The 22,324-nt window shown below is 39.5% G+C and overlaps 1 protein-coding gene across 8 annotated transcripts in view; it reads left to right on the top strand.

The window, feature by feature from the left end:
* Nucleotides 1-8,563, top strand: part of RASSF8 (Ras association domain family member 8) — a 77,426-nt gene extending 68,863 nt beyond the window's left edge. For all 8 annotated transcript variants that reach the window (XM_063593158.1, XM_063593157.1, XM_055095827.2 and 5 more), the window contains exons 3-5: nucleotides 185-1,074; nucleotides 3,261-3,405; nucleotides 4,390-8,563. In XM_063593158.1, coding sequence (XP_063449228.1) covers nucleotides 185-1,074; nucleotides 3,261-3,405; nucleotides 4,390-4,511 — 1,157 coding nt within the window. In that variant the 3' untranslated portion in view covers nucleotides 4,512-8,563. The remainder of the gene's footprint in view (nucleotides 1-184; nucleotides 1,075-3,260; nucleotides 3,406-4,389) is intronic.
* Nucleotides 8,564-22,324: the final 13,761 nt, after the last annotated feature.

Here is a 22,324-nt window from a genome sequence, read left to right as displayed (position 1 = left end):
TGTTGTTACATGTCGTGAGGGATTTGGTATCTTCAAGTAAAGGGTTTAAAGGAACCTGAACTAGACTCAAACTTGACCCTCTGATGCTAATCGAAAATACACAATCATCAAATGGCATTCTTACTCCATTTTTTAACTATTACATACCCCATTTTGACAAGTTATTCTTACCTTTTTTACATAGGTCGAACTGGAAGGTACACCCTTATAGAGAAATGGAGAGATACTGAAAGACACTTAGCACCTCATGAAAATCCTATCATATCCTTAAACAAATGGGGGCAGTATGCTAGTGATGTGCAGCTCATTCTACGACGAACTGGGCCGTCTCTCAGTGAGCGACCCACTTCAGACAGTGTGGCTCGAATTCCTGAAAGAACTTTATACAGGCAGAGTCTGCCCCCCTTAGCTAAACTGAGGCCTCAGATTGACAAATCAATCAAAAGGAGGGAACCGAAAAGGAAATCACTGACATTTACAGGAGGTGCCAAAGGATTAATGGACATTTTTGGAAAAGGTAAAGAAACTGAGTTTAAGCAAAAGGTGCTGAATAACTGCAAAACAACAGCAGATGAGTTGAAGAAGCTGATCCGTCTGCAGACAGAGAAGCTTCAATCCATTGAGAAACAGCTGGAATCTAATGAAATAGAAATAAGATTTTGGGAGCAAAAGTATAATTCCAACCTTGAAGAGGAAATTGTCCGTCTAGAGCAAAAGATCAAAAGAAACGATGTAGAAATTGAGGAGGAAGAATTCTGGGAAAATGAATTACAGATTGAACAGGAAAATGAAAAACAGCTGAAGGATCAACTTCAAGAAATAAGACAGAAAATAACAGAATGTGAAAACAAATTAAAGGACTATTTGGCACAGATCCGGACTATGGAAAGTGGTCTTGAAGCAGAAAAATTGCAACGGGAAGTTCAAGAGGCACAGGTCAATGAGGAAGAGGTTAAAGGAAAGATCGGTAAGGTCAAAGGGGAGATTGACATTCAAGGCCAGCAGAGTCTGAGGTTGGAAAATGGCATCAAAGCTGTGGAAAGATCTCTTGGACAAGCCACCAAACGCTTACAGGTAAGGACACTTTGATAAATAGAATGTTTGGCCCATTTAAAATAGTATCTTCTTGGAATCTCCTTTTCATCATTGTCAATTTTTCCTTATATTCAAAGAATTAGAAACTCAGCCTTGTTTAAAACTTTTGTCGAACTCTTGTGACTTACGACAACTTAGATGGGAGCAGTAGCCTTGCGGATCCTTCTCCATGGAAGAGCCTTGTCTTACTGTGACAGTTGTAGCATTAGATAATGGGATGGAATGGACACTAATGATGAGATAGTGAATCTCACCTTCTCCTTTCAGAGATAGGGAAACCAGAGCTGAAAGAGCTGTCCATGGATTGGTTGGCCAGGGATTGTTGTGGCTAGCTGACTGCTTATCTGTCACTTCTCCATTGTGGCCAGCCAATCCCAGCTTCTTTCCTGACACATAAACAGCCCCCGTCCCTTCTCCCCTCTCCACAGTACCCTCCTTTGCTTTCCTGAGAGAGGCACAAAGATTTCTGTCCGATTTTCCCCCTTTCTAGTTCACATACGAGAAGTTCTATTTTGCCACTTAAACCCTAATCACTCAACTTACATTTCTTGGATACCCATTCTTGAAAAGACCCTGTGATTATGTTGCGGAAGTTGCAAAGATGTATCAAACAGTCTCTATCAGATGGGACGAGAAAGAGACACAATTGATTACAATATGGCTACTTAAATTTAAATTAAGATTAAATAATAAGGCAATTAAAATATTAAATAATTTAAAATTCTGTTTTTAGTCACACATGGTCACATTTCAAGTGCCCAGTAGCTGCTGTACGGGCCGTGCAGACACAGAACATTTCCACCATTGAAGGAGGTTCTGTTGGACTGTGCTGGTTTAGAGCTTACGATTCAAAGTGTAGTCCATGCCAGGCAGCTCCAGGGTACTACTTGTAAGAAATTCAGAATCTACATTGAAACAGGATGCCCAAGTAATACCTGTGTACAGTGAGGTTTGAGAAGAGCTGCTTTAGAACATCAACAGTTAGTTCCACAATCAGAGAAAGCTGAGGTTTTAGGAAGAACTGATGTGATCTCCTTTCTCCGTCATTATCTGTAGTAAGAGATAAAACTACCACCCAAATTTTGAAAATCAAGAATTTCTCATGCAGTAGAAGCTTGTCAGCCTCTAATTTGTCAGTATTTTACTATTGGGATTCATTTTGACATTTAAAAAAAGGTACAAGTGGAAGTTGTGTTGCTTTTGATATCACTTACAGAAAACACTAACTTATCACAGTCATTACTAGCAAATCCCTCTACCCACTGAAAAGTGTCTGATAATCAAATATTGATATATCCCCAAGTACCCCCTACACTCAAATAAGTGGAGAAAACAACCATTCACTTCTAATCTCTTCCCAACCCCTACCAAATCCTTGGGACCCACCCAGCCTGGGTAGAGCCAGGGTACTTTTTCTTATATACAGTAGAGGAAAGAAAGAAATGAAAAGCTGTTTAAATAATAGGATGCCCCTCCTTGCTTTTACAGCTTTCCAGCTATCCAAACTTGATCTCCTTCTGTAGGACTCTGTAGTTCTCAGATCTTTGTCAAGGATTTAGGAATTCCATAGTGAGAATCTTATGGGAATCTTGCTTTCCTCATGCTGTAAGATAAATCTCAATAATGTATCCCATGAAAATTGAAACAGCTTACAAAAAACAAGAACTCTAAATCCATGGAACAAATTACAATTACCTTTGTAGTTATAAGTTAATATGAAGTGGTTAATATGTAAATTTGTGACCAGCTTAGCAAGATTGCTGTAACACAGAGATGGGTAAAAACCTGTGGGGTTTTTTCTTTTTATTTTCCACCAATGAGTTTACAGACTGAGAAACCCATTTTTGTTTTTGTTTTTTAATGAAAGTTTATAGACATATTTATTTCAGAAGGGTGCATAATGGTTTTCCAGAGGAAAGCATCACATTTAAGAGGACAGACTAATGAAACTGTTGTCTTCCCTTGGCTTATTTCTTGGCCTACACCACAGAGTGAAAGTGACCTCTTTAGCCCATTGTATCAATATAAACCAGATTTGTTAAATGTGCTTTTATGAAAGCAGATGTCGCACATTTAACCCCTGTAGCAGATGGATCCTCACAAAGATGTCTTGCACTGTCCAGTAGTGAATCCTCAAATTTAAAAAAATAATAATTTCCATCTAGGACAAAGAACAGGAACTGGAGCAGTTGACTAAGGAGTTGCGGCAAGTCAATCTCCAGCAGTTCATCCAGCAGACTGGGACAAAAGTTACCGTTTTGCCAGCGGAGCCCATTGAAATAGAGGCCTCACATGCAGACATTGAAAGGGGTAAGATGTTGATAAATATAGTTTATTTTCCCTTTATTCTCACTGCTTAACTTTGTTTTTGTTTTTGTTTTTTGAGATAGTATCACTGTATCGCCCAGGCTGGAATGCCAGGGGTATTACCACGGCTTACTGCAGCCTCGACCTCCTGGGCTCAGGTGACCCTCCTACCTCAGGCTCCTGTAGCCGGGGCTACAGGTGCATGCCACCATACCCGGCTGATTTTCTTTTTTTGTATTTTTTGTAGAGATGAGGTTTCATCATATTGCCCAGACTAGTCTCAAACTCCTGAGCTCAAGTGATCTGCCTGCCTCAGCTTCCCAAAGTGCTGGGATGACAGGCATGAACCAGCATGCCCGACCATCTGCTTAACTTTGAATAAACTACTTGTATTCAGTTAAAATATTACCCTAACATTCATAGCTAATTTTTAAGTGGGACACTTAAAAATTCATTTTTTAAAAAATATTTCCCATTTCTAGAGGAAAACCAGTAACATTTAGGTTATTTATTTACTTAGGTGAGCATGTAATCACCAAATGTCATATCATTAGTTTTAAACTACTTCTTTATTAAAACTTTTTTCTGAAGTATATATGAGTTATAGTCTATTAATTTGAATTTTGGCTTCTCTGTTCCTTATGCCCCCTTTTTCCTTCTTTTTCTTCTAAAAGTTATTATTAATTTGTGCTGATATTTAAAAGACAATTCCAAATCTGTGTATGCATATGGTGTGAACAACCAAAAAAAGAAGCAGAATATTCACCTTTTGTAAAGATCATTCACTGTTCAAATCAACAAAAACTAGTTTATCAAAGAGACCTGAGAAGGTTTTAGCCTTCTCCCCCAGCCCAGGGCACACAGGGGATTGCAATTTTTGCTCTATGCAGTTTTCCCTTTTGGGGTAGGAAGCAGTCTAATTTTTTTTATTGCTAAGTACTCCAAGTTGACGAGCTCATCAGGTGGCTCTCTTTGTTTCCTGTTTAGAGGCACCATTCCAGTCTGGGTCCCTGAAGCGACCTGGTTCATCTCGGCAGCTCCCCAGTAATCTCCGCATTCTGCAGAATCCTATCTCATCTGGTTTTAATCCTGAAGGCATATATGTATGACATTATCTGTCTTTAGGGAGGAGACCCAACAGAGGTACCAAGGACAGTAAACTTCCTTTTTGATTTGTGCCAATGATGAACAGAAGATCTGTTCCACAAGCCGCTGTATGTTTTTTCTCTCCTAAATTGCATACCACTTGGAGCCATACCCTGTGCACTGATGCTAAAGAACAAAGAAACTGTGTTTTCACACATCAACAGTGTTGATATTTTTGTTCAGCAGCTATAATGCAAAGCCTTCGTTTTTATTTGTAGCATTTTGAGAGCTTTAGGAAAGTATTATATAGTGTGTATACATAAATAAGCCGTGACTTAAGTAAGAGTGAAGAGAAATTTGTGACTGGCTTAGTTTAATTTATTTCATGTAATCAATGTGTGAATGTTGATGTTTTAATATTTTTATTGACTTATCCTGTGACTGACTTACGTTACATATTGTGTGATTATGACCGTGTGCATGTTGCCAGACTCCATCCATGCATTGCTGATTTACACTACACAAGTGTCCTAGGGTGCTCCACCATCGAAACTAACTCCACAGGAAGCCACTTGCATTTGTTTTGTGAAACTGTCCTAGCCATTGCTTAATTAGGTGAAATAATTCAGGGTTTTTTTTTAATCTGGAATTTAGTCGTTCCTTTACAATATTTCCAAATATATGTGTGGCCACAGAGCATAACAGATATTTTTCATGAGCTAAATTGTATGTATAAAACATTTGCAGTGTTTCAGACACTGTTGAACAAAAATGTAATTGTTAAGTATGTATCCAAACAGGCCTGGGGTTTCCTGATACATTATGTGTTTTGTTTCTGCCCTGTCTTATCATTTACACTCATGGATCTTCAGAATTAATCTAACATGGAAGTTATGAGATATCTGAAAGCTGGGTTGGTCTACTTCAGGAACATTGCTTTAAGTGATGTATTTTAAAATAACCCGCTTCATATGTATGATCTGTTGGTGTACACACCATGGGTAAGGTATTGCTTGCACATAATTTGCTCTGCATATTATGGACCATTGTGGTTTCTTCCAGTCACTTAGATGGAAAGGAGATTAAACCTAGGTACTTTTTAGCAAGGATATAAAGTCAAATTCAGCATATGTTTTTATTTTTAGGCTTGACTTTTACAAGACATTAATCTCCATTTGTACATATGTTATTTTATTTGTAAAACCAAATATGACTCAACACCTTTTTGATGAGTAGTGACTTAACTAAGATTTACAAGTAATATTTAGACAGATTCAGTCAGACACCACTTAGCCATTTTTACATTCCCTCTGGTTAGATTTGGTACAGTATAATTAAGACTTTAATCTGAAATTTAAAGTAGTTTTAATTCTGAAGAAGTTACATCCTCTGTATTATTTACATGCAACAAAATAAAAGTGGATTAATATAGTAATGCCATGGTAACAATAGAGCTATGTCTTATGCATGAAGGCAACTTTGGATGTTTTAACACATTTGACTGACTTTGGTTTAGTGAATGCTGACAATGCTGCTCTACTTAGGTTTCCTATGAAATTTTTAAGAATGGCTATGAGACTGTATAGAAGCTTCTAGAGAACTGAAAGTCATAATGCAGAGTTGCCTTTTCTAGTGCAGCTAAGTGGCGGACCTCAACTGAAGATATGAGTTTCTTTGGGTTCTTGGAGTTATCAAATTGATCTTGCCATTATGTTACTTTGCAAATAACTGAAGTAAATGATTCTTACCTAAATAACCACAACCTGTACACATTTGCTCACAATTTATAGTAGTTATTTTCTATCTACCTATATTTAAAATTAGGATGATTAAAAAATAATTTATAGATTTTATGACAGTAATGATTTACATATGCCCAATATATGCCTTAGTTTTAAATAAGTCATTCTGTATAAAGTCATTTTGTTGTTGTTCAGAGAAATCAAGATCTTATTCACAAAGAAAAACATTTTATAAATTGATCGCATTTTCTTTAAGTCAAAATGTTAAACTGGAGGCAGTATTAAACTTTGCAATTAGGAGTTTCAGAGATGCCTTGGCATACCACGAAAAACACTGTCAATATCCAACTCATTATAAATTGTTATCAGAATTAACCTAATAACTTTAAGTAAGGACAAGCAGCATCCTAGCAACTTGTAGTAGTCTTGGGTTCCCAGCAGAGTATCACAGTTAACCTCTCTGACAACTTCATCAGAATTTCCAAGCTGCCAAATAATCTTCATAGACCTAATTACAGATTTAAAAAAATTTCCTAGGCGACGAAAGTATAGAAATGTGAATATGATGAATACATTGAGAAGCTGTACTTTTTAATTAGTTATATTACTTCTGGAAGCACATATCTAAGGAATATTTTCTAAGACTCAGAGGGAAAAAACTCGTTTTCATAGGATCATCTGAAGATACTTTAGTATATTTGTGATCATTTTTATCTATTGCAAATACAAATGAATTAGATAAGTGCCACATCCTGGATACATTTCGGAGGGGTAGTGGGCAATGGTATACAAAAATACCAAATATAAAATTTTCATCTGGGGGAATATTCAGGTTCTAAATACTAAATTAGATTTCAATGTTTTGTGTTTTTTAAAAAAAAATCATATTGCAACTTGTTTTATTGTGATTTTCTACAAGTATTAAATACATTTAAAGATCTTTTTATCTTACCGAGAAATAATTTGGAATAGCATTGGTATATTTGACCTTTTGAGTGTCTGTCATCCTCAGAGAATGGCCCATAGTGTGTTGCCTGTGGACATAGTGTCCATAGTCCCTTTCTTGTCCTTCTGAGATATTTTGGTTTGATAACATTTTGTTTTTTGTCTTGATGCACAGGGACTTTTTTATAATATGAGACTTCAGTTGGTATTAATAGGAGTTACCTATTTAATTCTCCCAGTCATCAATGAGGTAATCATCAATTCCTATAGTTCAAATTAGTCATAAACAAGAGCTACAGCAAGACTGATAGAGTAAAAACTATATAAATACAGTAAAAAAAAATAGAATTTATGGTGTGAAATGTGAAGTATAGCAATATATAACAAGAACATGTAAGCACTTGCTTCCATAGCATAAATGTAATTTACATCTGCATTAAAGGATAATTTTCTCTGTGAATAGGAGCAAAATGGTCTTCAGAGAAACAGACTGTTCATTTGAAGCCATTTCTGTAAACATCTTCCAAGATAGAACTGTAATGGATTGAGGAAATAACACAGAAAAGACAAAAACTTTTGATTTCAGGCATGCAAAGTGCGTGGGCAGATGGACAGTTCCCATTGTGCATTGCCTTTGATAAATTGGGCCTTAATTTATATAACGATGCTGTGTTCACATCCCTCTTCTACCTAAAGTTGTCTTTATTGGTTTATATTGTGTTAAAATTAGCTTATAATTATTACTTTTGTATTGTGTTCAGTTTTTTAAGTTGCATGTTTATACTATTTGCTACAGTATTTTTAAGTTTGGGGTGAAGGCCATCAGCTGTATCAAAAAGACAAAACAATCACTATTTATTCAGTATTGCTGCTTTACATCTCCAGAATAAGCTTTCGATGCCAGGACAGTGACTGCCTGAAAGCTGCAGGAGCTCTTTTCAATGCATTTTATATATTTTTAGAAACCAAATAAATGCAGAAAACTATTTAGTATACTAATTATATTAAACCAGCAGAAATATAAAGGCAATAAAGTATATACATATATATGGGGGGAGGGGAAAGATTAAAAAATAGATTTACAGCCAGACATGGTGATAGCCCTAAATGTATTTCTCAATATGTTTTTCTTTATTGACCCTAGGAGGATTTGAGTTGCTGCAGCTTTAAACAGAAAATTGCCATGTTCACTAATTGTGAGCACATAAATATGCTTTTAGTACTGCTTTGCTTATGTACAAATAAATCTGTAATATGTATTATATGTAATTATCCTTTTCTTTGACTTTCATTTTAAATGTATATTTTCTGATCATTATGAGCTGTAAAACAAAGAATCAATATTGGATATTCTCCCAAATAATAAATTTTCAGGATTCATTGGGGCATTACAGTTGTCAGTTTGTTTCTTACGTCCTTTATATTTTTAAATACAATTTTACTTCCTTTAAAAGATACCAAAGAGAATAGTGGCACATATCACTACACATAATTACATTTTTCATATATACTTAAAGAATCATCTACTGCTCAAAAGATGGCTTCATCAAAGTAAAACTGATTTAAGAAACTAATATGCCTTTTATTTCAAAAGTGAAAGAAGAAATGATATCTTAATGAATCTCTGTATTCCCAGATTTCCCTAAAACCATAAGTGAGAGGAAGAGAACTAACATTTCAGTCCCTACTACGTGCCAAGTGCAATATGGGGCACTGGTCACACTTTAAACATTCACAGCCATCCAAGGAACTGCTCCTAAATCACACAACCCCTAAGTAACTGACGTAGCATTTGAACTTAGATGTTTCAGACCTCAAGGCACTTTTCTGTATTCCATGGTAGAGATTCATGAGCTTTACGGTGCCCAGTTTCTGCATTTTAACCACTTTTTAATGTGGAAGTATATAAATTGTCATTTTTATAGGAATATTTTTATAAGAAGTTAAACCTTTACTTAGAAATTATACATGAGGGCCGGGCGCAGTGGCTCACGCCTATAATCCCAGCACTTTGGGAGGCCAAGGTGGGCAGATGACTTGAGGTCAGGAGTTCGAGACCAGCCTGGCCAACGTGGTGAAACCCCGTCTGTACGAAAAGTAAAAACAAAATAGCTGGGCGTGGTGGCGGGCACCTGTAGTCCCAGCTACTCAGGAGGCTGAGGTGGGAGAACCACTTGAACCCGGGAGGCGGAGGTTGGAGTGAGCCGAGATCGCACCACTGCATTCCAGCCTGGACAACAAAAGCGAGACTCTCTCTCTCTCTCTCTCTATATATATATATACACACACACACATATGTGTGTATATATATATATATACACACACACATTATATATATGTATACACACACACATATATATATACATATATATACACACACACACATATATATATATATATTTAGCCAAAGTAGTATTTATTGAGCCAAAGTAAATTTCCTAGTAATTTCAACTTTCTTTAAGGCCACATAGAAGAAACAATTTCCCATCTATATATATATATAGAGAGAGAGAGAGTCTCACTCTAAAAAGTATATATATGAGAATAATAGTACGTTATAAAAGCAAAGATGAAATGAGAAACTTAAAGTCATTCAAAATACCAATAAGTCCTAGTTTGGGGGACTTTTAAAATGTTAATTATCCACCCTGTCCTCTAAAATCATGTTTTGTTAATGGCAGAGCAAGAAACAGGAACTACTGTTAACTCTTCACCCACTACCCTCTCCACATATGTGTGCTGTGTCTATTAGGAAAGACCAGTGGAGTCCTATAAAATGGGCATAAATATGCTGGATGCGTTTATACTTTCTACAGACATTTAGTGAGCCCCTGTTTTTGTCCTGACACTGGAGTGAGATGCATATATTTGTTCTCTACCTTAAGGAGGTTTTTTTTGAGGTGGAGTCTCCCATTGTCGCCCAGGCTGGACGGCAATGGCCTGATCTCGGCTCACTGCAACCTCCCCTTCCTGGGTTCAAGCAATTCTCCTGCCTCACCCTCCTGAGTAGCTGGGATTACAGGCGTCCGCCACCATGCCCAGCCAAATTTTTTTTTTTTTTTTTAGTAGAGACGGGCTTTCACTATGTTGACCAGGCTGGTCTTGAACTCCTGACCTCGTGTTCCACCCGCCTCGTCCTCCCAAAATGCTGGGATTACAGGGGTGAGCCACTGCACCCGGCCGGTTTACAGTCTTAATGATAGAGATGACAACTTCAGTACAACATGTTAAGAACCACTAGAGGGGCAAGGATAGGGTGTCATGGAGACAAACACATTAGGAGATACTTACCCCAACCCAGTGTGTTGGAAAATCCTGGAAGGTGATATAAACAAGAAGGGCTGTCTGGTGGAGCTGTAGCCAGACAGTGAAGAGCCCGGGAGGTCCAAGAGAGATGGGAAGTAGGCATCTGATCATGAGGGGCCTTGGTTGCCATGGTAAGGAGTTTGGACTTTATCTTGACAGCCACAGGCAAATTTTAAGCGTGGAAATTAAATGATTAGCATGTTAGGAAGATAATTCCGACTGGATATGTGAAGAACTGACTAAAGAAGGGTCAAGACTAGAGGCCAGAAAGACTACTTAAGAGGCCTGTAGGAGTCCAGGCCAGAGGTGATGGTAACTCAAACTAAGAAAGCAGTTTGTGCACGTAACAAATTTTTATTGAGCACCTTCTTTGAGCCAGGAAATGAACCAAACAAGTTATAGATATTCTAAGTAGATAATAAGAATCAAAGATACTCCAGGTGTTTACCACTTACCCACAGCCTTAAAGGGTGGTGGAAATGATGGCTGTGGGTCTCTCAGTGAGTAGTCACAGATAATCTGTCTTTGTTCTGTTGGGCAAGGGGTTGGCACAGGAGCAAGGAAAAAGAATAAAAACATGGAGAATAGAATATGTATTCAAGAGGTGGGCCTTCAAATGGGCTTCCTTTTTATAGAGTGTTTTTGCAGTTTTCCCTGTGAGAATGACATGGATTTGGAAGAAGTGCTCTTCTCTGCACCAAATTTAGCCATCCACAAGTCTCATCATCCAGTATGTTGGAATCCTGTTTTCCCAGCGTTATACTTGACTGCATGTTCTATATCCACCACTCTCTTTTATCTGCCATGTGTTTGTGTCCAAGGTGATAGAGGGTCTGACATGGTCCAGAATGAAAGAAGTGAAGAAGGTGGACAGTACAAATTCCGTGTACACAAAGTCAATATTTACAAGTCTCCTGCAATGCTGGAAGTGTGAAGATCAAATAAACAAATTGAAATACTTAGTAACAAAATATTTTTAGGCATAAAGCAAATCATAGGCACTTTAAACAAGGAGCAATCAGCAACAGTCACCACACAAAGGGAGGCTGGGGAGACAGGGAGGAGTGCGGCATGTACACCAGGAACAACTCACTCAGGCAAGGGAGGGGCTCACCAGACAAGCCACTGTGACAGTCATTGGGCACAGCCACAAACTGCTCCTACATCACCCCACCAACGCCAGCCTACATCTGAACCCTTTGAGGGCCACACCATCCCAGCCCATCTCGACAAGCTAAAAAGGTCTTTTTATTGAGGCAAAGTAGATTTCCTTGTAATTTCAACATTCTTTAAGGCCACATAGAAGAAACAATTTCCCATCAATATGACAGCACTTCAGGTATTTGGGGGCATCTATGATGCCCCCTAGTCTTCTCTTTCCCAGGCTACATATTCCCGATTCTTGCAAATAGTGCAGTCTTCAGTCTCCTCTCTCCTGAACACACTCTACACCAATCTTGACTGTGACTGCCAGGACTGATCACAAAACTCTTTTTTTTTTTTTTTTTTTTTTAATTATACTTTAAGTTCTAGGGTACATGTGCACAACGTGCAGGTTTGTTACATAGGTATACATGTGCCATGTTAGTTTGCTGCACCCATTAACTCGTCATTTACATTGGGCATTTCTCCTAATGCTATCCCTCCCCCAGCTCCCCACCCTATCATAGGCCCCAGTGTGTGATGTTCCCCACCCTGTGTCCAAGTATTCTCATTGTTCAGTTCCCACCTATGAGTGAGAACATGTGGTGTTTGGTTTTCTGTCCTTGTGATAGTTTGCTCAGAATGATGGTTTCCAGCTTCATCCATGTCCCTGCAAAGGACATCAACTCATCCTTTTTTATGGCTGCATAGTATTCCATGGTGTATATGTGCCACATTTTCTTAATTGTCTATCATTGATGGACGTTTGGGTTGGTTCCAAGTCTTTGCTATTGTGAATAGTGCCACAATAAACATACAAGTGCATGTGTCTTTATAGTAGCATTATTTATAATCCTTTGGGTATATACCCAGTAATGGGATTGCTGGGTCAAATGGTATTTCTACTTCTAGATCCTTAAGGAATCGCCACACTGTCTTCCACAATGGTCGAACTAGTTTACAGTCCCACCAACAGTGTAAAGGTGTTCCTATTTCTCCACATCCTCTCCAGCATCTGTTGTTTCCTGACTTTTTAATGATCGCCATTCTAACTGGTGTGAGATGGTATCTCATTGTGGTTTTGATTTGCATTTCTCTGATGACCAGTGATGATGAACATTTTTTCATGTGTCTGTTGGCTGCATAAATGTCTTCTTTTGAGAAGTGTCTGTTCATATACTTAGCCCACTTTTTGATGGGGTTGCTTTTTTCTTGTAAATTTGTTTAAGTTCTTTGTAGATTCTGGATATTAGCCCTTTGTCAGATGGGTAGATTGCAAAAATTTTCTCCCATTCTGAAGGTTGCCTGTTCACTCTGATAGTAGTTTCTTTCGCTGTGCAGAAGCTCTTTAGTTTAATTAGATCCCATTTGTCTATTTTGGCTTTTGTTGCCATTGCTTTTGGTATTTTAGTCATGAACTCCTTGCCCATGCCTATGTCCTGAATAGTATTGCCTGGGTTTTCTTCTAGGGTTTTTATGGTTTTTAGGTCTAACACTTAAGTCCTTAATCCATCTTGAATTAATTTTTGTGTAAGGTGTAAGGAAGGGATCCAGTTTCAGCTTTCTACATATGGCTAGCCAGTTTTCCCAGCACCATTTATTAAATAGGGAATCCTTTCCCCATTTCTTTTTTTTGTCAGGTTTGTCAAAGATCAGATGGTTGTAGATGTGTGGTGTTATTTCTGAGGCCTCTGTTCTGTTCCATTGGTCTATATCTCTGATTTGGTACCAGTACCATGCTATTTTGGTTACTGTAGACTTGTAGTATAGTTTGAAAACTCTCTTTAAATTAGGAACCTGGCTCATTGTTAGGAGTCAGGCTAAAGCTAAACTGGTTTGGTTGGCTGGTTTTTTTGGAACTTCATCTTACTGAATCATTGAACTGACAGTTCATTAAAATCCAGTTTTTCACATTTTTCTACTGGGAAATCTTCCATAACTTGTATGTATGTAATTGAGTTTCAGAGTGCATATGCAGGATCATACTTTGTTAAAATACTTATCTCTAAAACCTCTGAAATAATAAAGAGGGAAAATGTGGGCTTTAATGTCAGGTCAAAATCGAGGTTAATTTTGTTGAAGGCAGAGTTCTACAGAAGCATAAGCAGGTGATAACTGAGTAAATCTGGGAAGACTCTGATGAGGAGGTGAATTAGGCTTTTGAAGAGTAAACAAGTTTTCACTGAGTCATATTTATTGAATGCCTACTGTGTAGTAGACACTGGAGATATAGTAGTGAATCACAAAAACCAAATCCCTGCCCATGTGGAATTCATATCTTAAAGAGGAAGACAGATGTTGAACAAAGAAGCAAAAAATTAGTATCTTCAATTGTGATTAGAATTAATGAGAAAAATAAAAGCAGCAAAGAGGGATAGGAAGTGCTTGTGATTTTATACAGTGGCTTGAGAAGTCCTCTCTTAAAAGATGGCCTTGGAGTAAAGGTGAAGGAAGTGTGGGCAGGCCATGCAGAAATGAAAAGGAGTAATCTGGGCCACATAACCCACATCAGGCTTCAGTGAGAGAGGTCTGAGAAGCCTGGGAGGCCTCTGGAGTCCAGCTTTCTGTTTGTAAGCAACAGATTTGGAATATATAGGCCTTTTCCTGGCTGTGAGCCAGTAACCCCTTCCAAGTACTCACTTGATCATTCTCAGATCTAATATAATGCAGGAAGAAGATATTTTAAATATAAACACATGTTTAAAATCTGAATTGAATTACCCTTAATTCTTCCCAAATTAAAATTAAATTCACAGGTAAGATGTCCTTCTATGAATAGACACAAACTTGGTTTAGTCTATTTCCCAAAATAGTAGTAAGGAATAACCATTGGATCTAATGGTGCCTTCTTTTGCTACATATCCTCCTCCAAATGTAATACAGCTTTATAACCTAAAGATATGTATTTTTAAAATTCAGGACATTAAACAAAAATAATCCATTGTCAAGTACTCTTGTAAACTTAAATGAATATTTCTAGAAGGTTCTCAAAAAAAAAAAAGGCTCTAACCGAAAAGACAAAGACCCAAACTAAAGCTAGTAATTGAGATCATGATTATATATACAAAAACAAATTCACCAACCTTAACTCTTTTTTGTTGTTGTGTGTTTCCTCTGTTTTATCTAGGGATCATCATTCTTTCTGATAAGCAGGAGTGTAAAGATTAGATATCACACCAAAAGCTCAGGCAAGAAAAGCAAAAATGAACAAGTGGGACTACATCAAACCCAAAACTCCTGCACAACAAAGGAAACGATCACCAAAATGAAAAGGTGGATCGTAGATTGGGAGAAAATATTTGCAAACCGTTATCTGGTAAGGGTTTAATATCCAAACTATATAAGGAACTCACAGAACTTAAAGAAAACAAATAATCCAATTTAAAATGGTCAAAGGGGCTGGGCATGGTGGCTCACGCCTGTAATCTCAGCACTTTGGGAGGCTGAGGTGGGAGAATCACAAGGTCAGGAGACTGAGACCATCCTGGCTAACACCATGATGGGCTAACACCCATCTCTACTAAAAATACGAAACATTAGCCAGGTGTGGTGGCACGCGCCTGTAATCCCAGCTACTCGGGAGGCTGAGGCAGAAGGATTGCTTGAACCCGGGAGGCGGAGGTTGCAGTGAGCCGAGATCGCATTACTGCACTCCAGCCTGGGTAACAGAGTGAGACTCCATCTCAAAAAAAAAAAAATAGATATTTTTCCAAAGAAGACATAAAAACAGCCAACAGGTATATGAAAAAGTGCTCAACATCACTGATCAGCAGGGAAATGCAAATCAAAGCCATAATGAGATACCACCTCACACCTGTTAGGTTACATCTGCTATTGTCAAAAAGATAAGAGATAGCAAGTGTCAGCAAGGGTCTGGAGAAAAGGGAATCTTTGTATACTGTTGGTGGGAATGTAAATCAGTACAGCTATTGTGGAAAACAGTGTAGAGGTTTCTCAAAAAATTAAAACTATCATACAACCCAGCAGTCCCTGTGCTGAATAGATACCCAAAGGAAATGGAATCAACATCTTGTAGAGATATCTGCACTCCATGTTCATTGAAGAATTATTCACAATAGCCAAGATTCAACCTCAGTGACCATTAATGGATGGATGAATAAAGAAATTGTATATGTATATATATAATATTATATATATACACACACACACACACACACACATACACATATATACACATTATTCAGCCTTAAAAAAGGAGATACTGCCATTTGTGACAACATGGATAACCCTGGAGAATATTATGCTAAGTGAAATAAGCCAGACAAAGAAAAAGAAATACCGCATGGTCTCACTTATATGTGGAATTTTTAAGTCAAATACATAGGAACAGAGAGTAGAACAGTGGTTACCAGGGCTGAAGGGGTGGGAGGATAGGGAGCCATAGGGCAAAGGGTATGAACTTGCCGTTATGTAGGATGAATAAGTCTAGAGATCTAATGCACTGCAGGAGGACTGTAGTTAATAATATTGTATTACACATTGACAATTTGCTAAGGGGGTAGGTTTTAGGTGATCTTACCACACGCACACACACACACACACACACACACGTAACTCTGGAAGGTGATATATATGTTAATTTGCTTACCTATAGCAAGTAATACTTGCGCTATGTATATCAAAACATCAGGTTTCACACCTTAAATATATACACTTTTTTTTTAGAAAAAGAAGAAATTATCAAGACAAGTCACTTATGGTGTATAATGATGGTTAAATAAGAACAAATTGGTTCCCATAAAACAAGCTTCCAAGAACTTGCCCGGACTTCCATTGGAAGCTCCATTTGCCACGTGGCAGAAGCAAACCCTCTAGGAGTATTTGCTTAGAGAGGACCCTGTAAAGAGTTTATCCACTATGTTTTCTCCAAATCTTCTAAATTTATTTGGTGCCAGAGGTCCTGGCAAGAGAGATAAGGTCATACAGCAGTAGCAATATAGCAATTCGAGTGGTTTACTTGAGAGTCAAATTGGAGAATCTGGTGATATTCAATAAGAAAAAAAGGATTTATTTTGCTTTTGAGACATGTATTAGTCTGCTTTCACACTGCTATAAAGATACTGTCTGAGACTGAGTAATTTATAAACAAAAGAGATTTAATTGACACAGTTCCATATGGCTGGTGGGGCCTCAGAAAACTTACATCATGGCAAAAGGCAAAGGGGAAGTAGGCACTTTCTTCACAAGGAAGCAGGAGAGACAGAGAGCAAAGGGAGAAGTGCCACTTTTAAGCCATCAGATCTCATAACAACTCCTTCACTATCACAAGAACATCATGGGGAAACTGACCCCATGATCTAACCACCTCCCACCAGTGCCTCCCTTGATCCATGGGGATTACAATTTGAGATGAGATTTGCGTGGGGACATAGAGCCAAACCATATTATTCCACCCTTGGCCCCTCCCAAATCTCATGTCTTTTTCACATTTCAAAACCAATCATGCCTCCCCAACAGTCCCCAAAGTCTTAACTCATTCCAGCATTAACTCAAAAGTCCAAGTCTAAAGTCTCATCTGAGACAAGGCAAGTCCCTTCTGCCTATGAGCCTGTAACATGAAAAACAAGTTTGATACTTCCAAGATACTGTGGGGGTACAGGCATTGGGTAAATGTTCCTATTCCAAATGGGAGAAATTGGCCAAAGCAAAGGGGCCAGAGGCCCCATGTAAGTCCAAAACCCAGCAGGGCACTCATTAAATCTTAAAGCTCCAAAATAATCTTCTTTGACTCCATGTCTTACTTCCAGGGCATGCTGATGCAAGGAGTAATCTCCTAGGGCCTTGGGAAGCTCCACCCCCATGGTTCTGCAGGGCACAGCCTTCACAGCTACTTTCATGTTTTGGTGTTGAGTGCCTGCAACTTTTCCAAGCACACAGTGCAAGCTGTTGGTGTATCTACCATCCTGGGGGCTGGAGGACAGTGGCCCTTTTCTCACAGCTCCACTAGGCAGTGCCCCAGTGGGGACTCTGAGAGGGCTCCAACCACACATTTCCCCACTGCATTGCCTAGAAGAGGTTCTCCATGAGGGCTCTGCTCCTGCAACAGACTTCTGCTTGGACATCCAGGCCTTTTGATACATCCTCTGAAATCTAGGCAGAGGCTCCCAAAGCTCAATTCTTGTCTTCTGTGCACCCACAGTCCCAGCACCACATGGAAGCCACCAAGGCTTGGGGCTTACACCCTTTGAAGCTACAGCCTGAGCTGTACCTTGGCCCCTTTTAGCCGCAGCTGGAGCTGCAGTGGCTGGGATACAAGGCACCAAGCCCTGGGGCTGCACAGAGTAGCCAGGTCCTGGGCCTGGCCAACAAAACTATTTTTCCCTCCTAGGCCTCCAGGCCTGTGATGGGAGGGGCTGCCATGAAGATCTCTGACATGGCCTGGAGACATTTTCCCCATTCTCTTGGCTATTAACGTTTGGCTTCTTGTTACTTATGCAAATTCCTGCGGCTTGATTTTCTCCCAGAAAATTGGTTTTTCTTTTCTACCACATGGTCATGCTACAAATTTTCCTTTATGCTCTCTTCCCTTTTAAAAATAAGTTCCAATTTGAAACCATCTCTTTGTGAATGCATATGACAACACTTTCAGGAAAAGCCAGGTTACCTCTTGAATGCGTTGCTACTTAGAAATTTCTTCTAAGCAGATATCCTAAATTATGTTTTTTTAAGTTCAAAGTTCTGCAGATCTCTAGGGCAGGGGCAAAATGCCACCAGTCTCTTTGCTAAAGCATAGCATATGTGACCTTTACTCCAGTTTCCAATAAGTTCCTCATCTCCATCTGAGACCACCTCAGCCTAGACTTCATTGTCCATATCCCTAGCAGCATTTTGGTCAAAACTGTTCAAAAAGTCTCTAGGAAGTTCCAAAGTCTCCCACATCTTCCTGTCTTCTTCCGAGCCCTCCAAACTGTTCTGCTTATTACCCAGCTCCAAAGTTGCTTCCACATTTTCAGGTTATCTTTAGAGCAGTGCCCCACTCCCAGTACCAATTCTCTGCATTAGTCCATTTTCACACTGTTATAAAGATACTACCTGATGCTGGGAAAACTGGCTAGCAATATGTAGAAAGCTGAAACTGGATCCCTTCCTTATACCTTATACAAAAATTAATTCAACATGGATTAAAGACTTAAATGTTAGACTTAAAACCATAAAAACCCTAGGAGAAAACCTAGGCAATACCATTCAGGACATAGGCATGGGCAAGGACTTCATGTCTAAAACACCAAAAGCAATGGCAACAAAAGCCAAAATAGACAAATGGGATCTAATTAAACTAAAGAGTGTCTGCACAGCAAAAGAAACTACCATCAGAGTGAACCGGCAACCTACAGAATGGGAGGAAATTTTTGCAATCTACTCATCTGACAAAGGGCTACTATCCAGAATCTACAAAGAGCTCAAACAAATTTACAAGAAAAAAACAAAAACCCCATCAAAAAGTGGGCAAAGATATGAGCAGACACTTCTCAAAAGAAGACATTTATGCAGCCAACAGACACATGAAAAAATGCTCATCATCACTGGCCATCGGAGAAATGCAAATCAAAACCACAATGAGATACCATCTCACACCAGTTAGAATGGTGATCATTAAAAAGTCAAGAAACAACAGGTGCTGGAGAGGATGTGGAGAAATAGGAACACTTTTACACTGTTGGTGGGACTGTAAACTAGTTCAACCATTGTGGAAGACAGTGTGGCGATTCCTCAAGGATCCAGAACTAGAAATACCATTTGACCCAGCCATCCCATTACTGGGTATATACTCAAAGGATTATAAATCATGCTGCTATAAAGACACATCTACACGTATGTTTATTGTGACACTATTCACAATAGCAAAGACTTGGAACCAACCCAAATGTCCATCAATGATAGACTGGATTAAGAAAATGTGGCACATATACACCATGGAATACTATGCAGCCATAAAAAAGGATGAGTTGATGTCCTTCGCAGGGACATGCATGAAGCTGGAAACCATCATTCTGAGCAAACTATTGCAAGGACAAGAAACCAAATATCGCAAGGACGGAAAACCAAACACCTCATGTTCTCACTCACAGGTGGGAATTGAACAATGAGAACACCTGGACACAGGGTGAGGAACATCACACACTGGGGCCTGTCGTAGGGTTGGGGGAGGGGGGAGGGAAAGCATTAGGAGCTATCCTAATGCAAATGACGAGTTAATGGGTGCAGCACACCAATATGGCACATGTATACATATGTAACAAATCTGCACGTTGTGCACATGTACCCTAGAACTTAAAGTATAATTAAAAAATAATAATAATAATAAAATAATAATAATAAAAATATATAGCAATGAAAAGAAAAAGAAACAGAAGGAATAAAATGCCAGGGAGACATGAGTTCCAGTCCTTGCTTACTACTGTGAAAGGAAAATAAATCTTGGGGCCCCAAAATCACTAAGCTAAAGAAAAAAAGTGAAGCTGGGAACTGCTTGGGGCAAACTGCCTCCTATTTTTTTTTTTTTTTTTTTTTTTGAGACAGGGTCTCACTCTCTCACCCAGGCTGGAGTGCAATGGCCTGATCTTGGCTCACCACAACCTCCGCCTCCCAGGCTCAAGTGATTCTCCTGCCTCAGCCTCCTGAGCAGCTGGGACTACAGGTGTGCACCACTACTGCCTGGCTAATTTTTGTATTTTTAGTAGAGACGTGTTTTCACCATGTTAGCCAGGCTGGTCTCGAACTCCTGACCTCAAATGATCCACCCGCCTCAGCCTCGCAAAGCGGTGGGATTACAGGCGTGAGCCACCATGCCCTACCGCCTCCCATTCTACTCAAAGTCACCCCTCTGCTCACTGAGATAAATACATATCTGATTGCCTACTTTGGAGAGGCCAATCAGAAACTCAAAAGAATGCAACCATTTGTCTCTTATCTACCTATGACCTGGAAGCTCCCTCCCTACTTCCAGTTGTCTCGCCTTTGTTTCAAGTTGTTCCACCTTTCCAGACCAAAACCAATGTTCATCTTACGTATATTGATTGATGTGTCATATCTCCCTAAAATGTATACAACCAAGCTGTGCTCAGACCACCTTGGGCACATGTCTTCAGGACCTCCTGAGGCTGTGTTACAGGCGCACGTCCTTAACTTTGGCAAAATAAACTTGCTAAATTGACTGAAATAAAATAAAATAAAGCTACTACCTGAGACTAGGAAATTTATAAACAATAGAGGTTTAATTGACTACAGTTCCACATGGCTGGGGAGGCCTCAGGAAACTTAAAATCATGGTGGAAGGTGAAGGGGAAGCAGGCACAGTCTTTACAAGGTGGCAGGAGGGAGGGAGAGAGAGAGACAGAGGGAGCGCAAAGGGAGAAGTGCCACATCAGATCTCATGACAACTCCCCCACTATCACAAGAATAGCATGGGGAAAACTGTCCTCACGATCCAATCACTTCCCACCAGGTCCCTCCCTTGACACATGGGGATTACAATTCGAGATGAGATTTGGATGGGGACCCAGAGCCAAACCATATCAAGACAGAATCTCGGCCGGGCGCAGTGGCTCACACCTGTAATCTCAGCACTTTGGGAGGCCGAGGAGGGTGGATCACAAGGTCAGGGGATCGAGACCAGCCTGACCAACATGGTGAAATCCCGTCTCTACTAAAAATACAAAAATTAGCTGAGCGTGGTGGCACGTGCCTGTAATCCTAGCTACTCAGGAGGCTGAGGCATGAGAATTGCTTGAACCTGGGAGGCAGAGGTTGCAGTGAGCCGAGATCACGCCACTGCACTCCAGCCTGGATGACACAGTTGAGACTCTGTCTCAAAAAAAAAAAAAAAAAAAAGACAGACTCTCACTCTGACACCCCGGCTGGAGTTCAGTGGTGTGATCATAGCTTACTGGAGCCTCAAACTCCTGGGCTCAATCAAATCCTCCTGCCTCAGCCTCCCAAAGTAGCTGGGACTACAGTTGTGTGCCACCACACTTGGGTAAGTTTTTCATTTTTTGTAGAGATGGAGTCTTGCTATGTTGCCCAGTCTGTTCTCAAATTGCTGGGCTCAAGCAATCCTCTTGCTTCAGACTCCCAAAGTGCTGGGATTACAGGCATGAGCCACCATGCCAGGCCTAGAAGAAAGGTTTTATCTGGTTGCTATTATATGTATTGTAATCTAAATATTATGTATAGATCTATATAGGAATATTTACATATACATATATACTATGATGATTAGCTTTATGTGTCAACTTGACTGAGCCACAGGGTGCCCAGATATTTGGTCAAACAGTATTCTGGGGTTACAGTAACTTTTTTTTTTTTTTTTTTTTGAGATAGAGTCTTGCACTGTCGCCTGGGCTGGAGTGCAATGGTGTGATCACGGCTCACTGCAACCTCCGCCTCCCGGGTTCACGACGCAATTCTCCTGCCTCAACCTCCCAAGTAGCTGGGATTACAGGCGCACATCACCACACCCAGCTAGTTTTTTGTATTCTTAGTAGAGAGAGGGTTTCACTATGTTGGCTAGACTGGTCTTGAACTCCTGACCTTGTGATCTGCCTGCCTCTGCCTCCCAAAGTGCTGGGATTACAGGCGTGAGCCACTGCGACTGGCCAAGAGTAACTTTTTTTAACTAGTTTAACTTTTACTGGAAAAAAGAAAACACTTCACAGAGGAAGTAGCCTTTGAGTTAGGTC

Source organism: Pan paniscus, chromosome 10 (assembly GCF_029289425.2).
Source record: "Pan paniscus chromosome 10, NHGRI_mPanPan1-v2.0_pri, whole genome shotgun sequence".
Taxonomy (NCBI): domain Eukaryota; kingdom Metazoa; phylum Chordata; class Mammalia; order Primates; family Hominidae; genus Pan; species Pan paniscus.
This window is presented reverse-complemented; position numbering and strand designations above follow the sequence as displayed.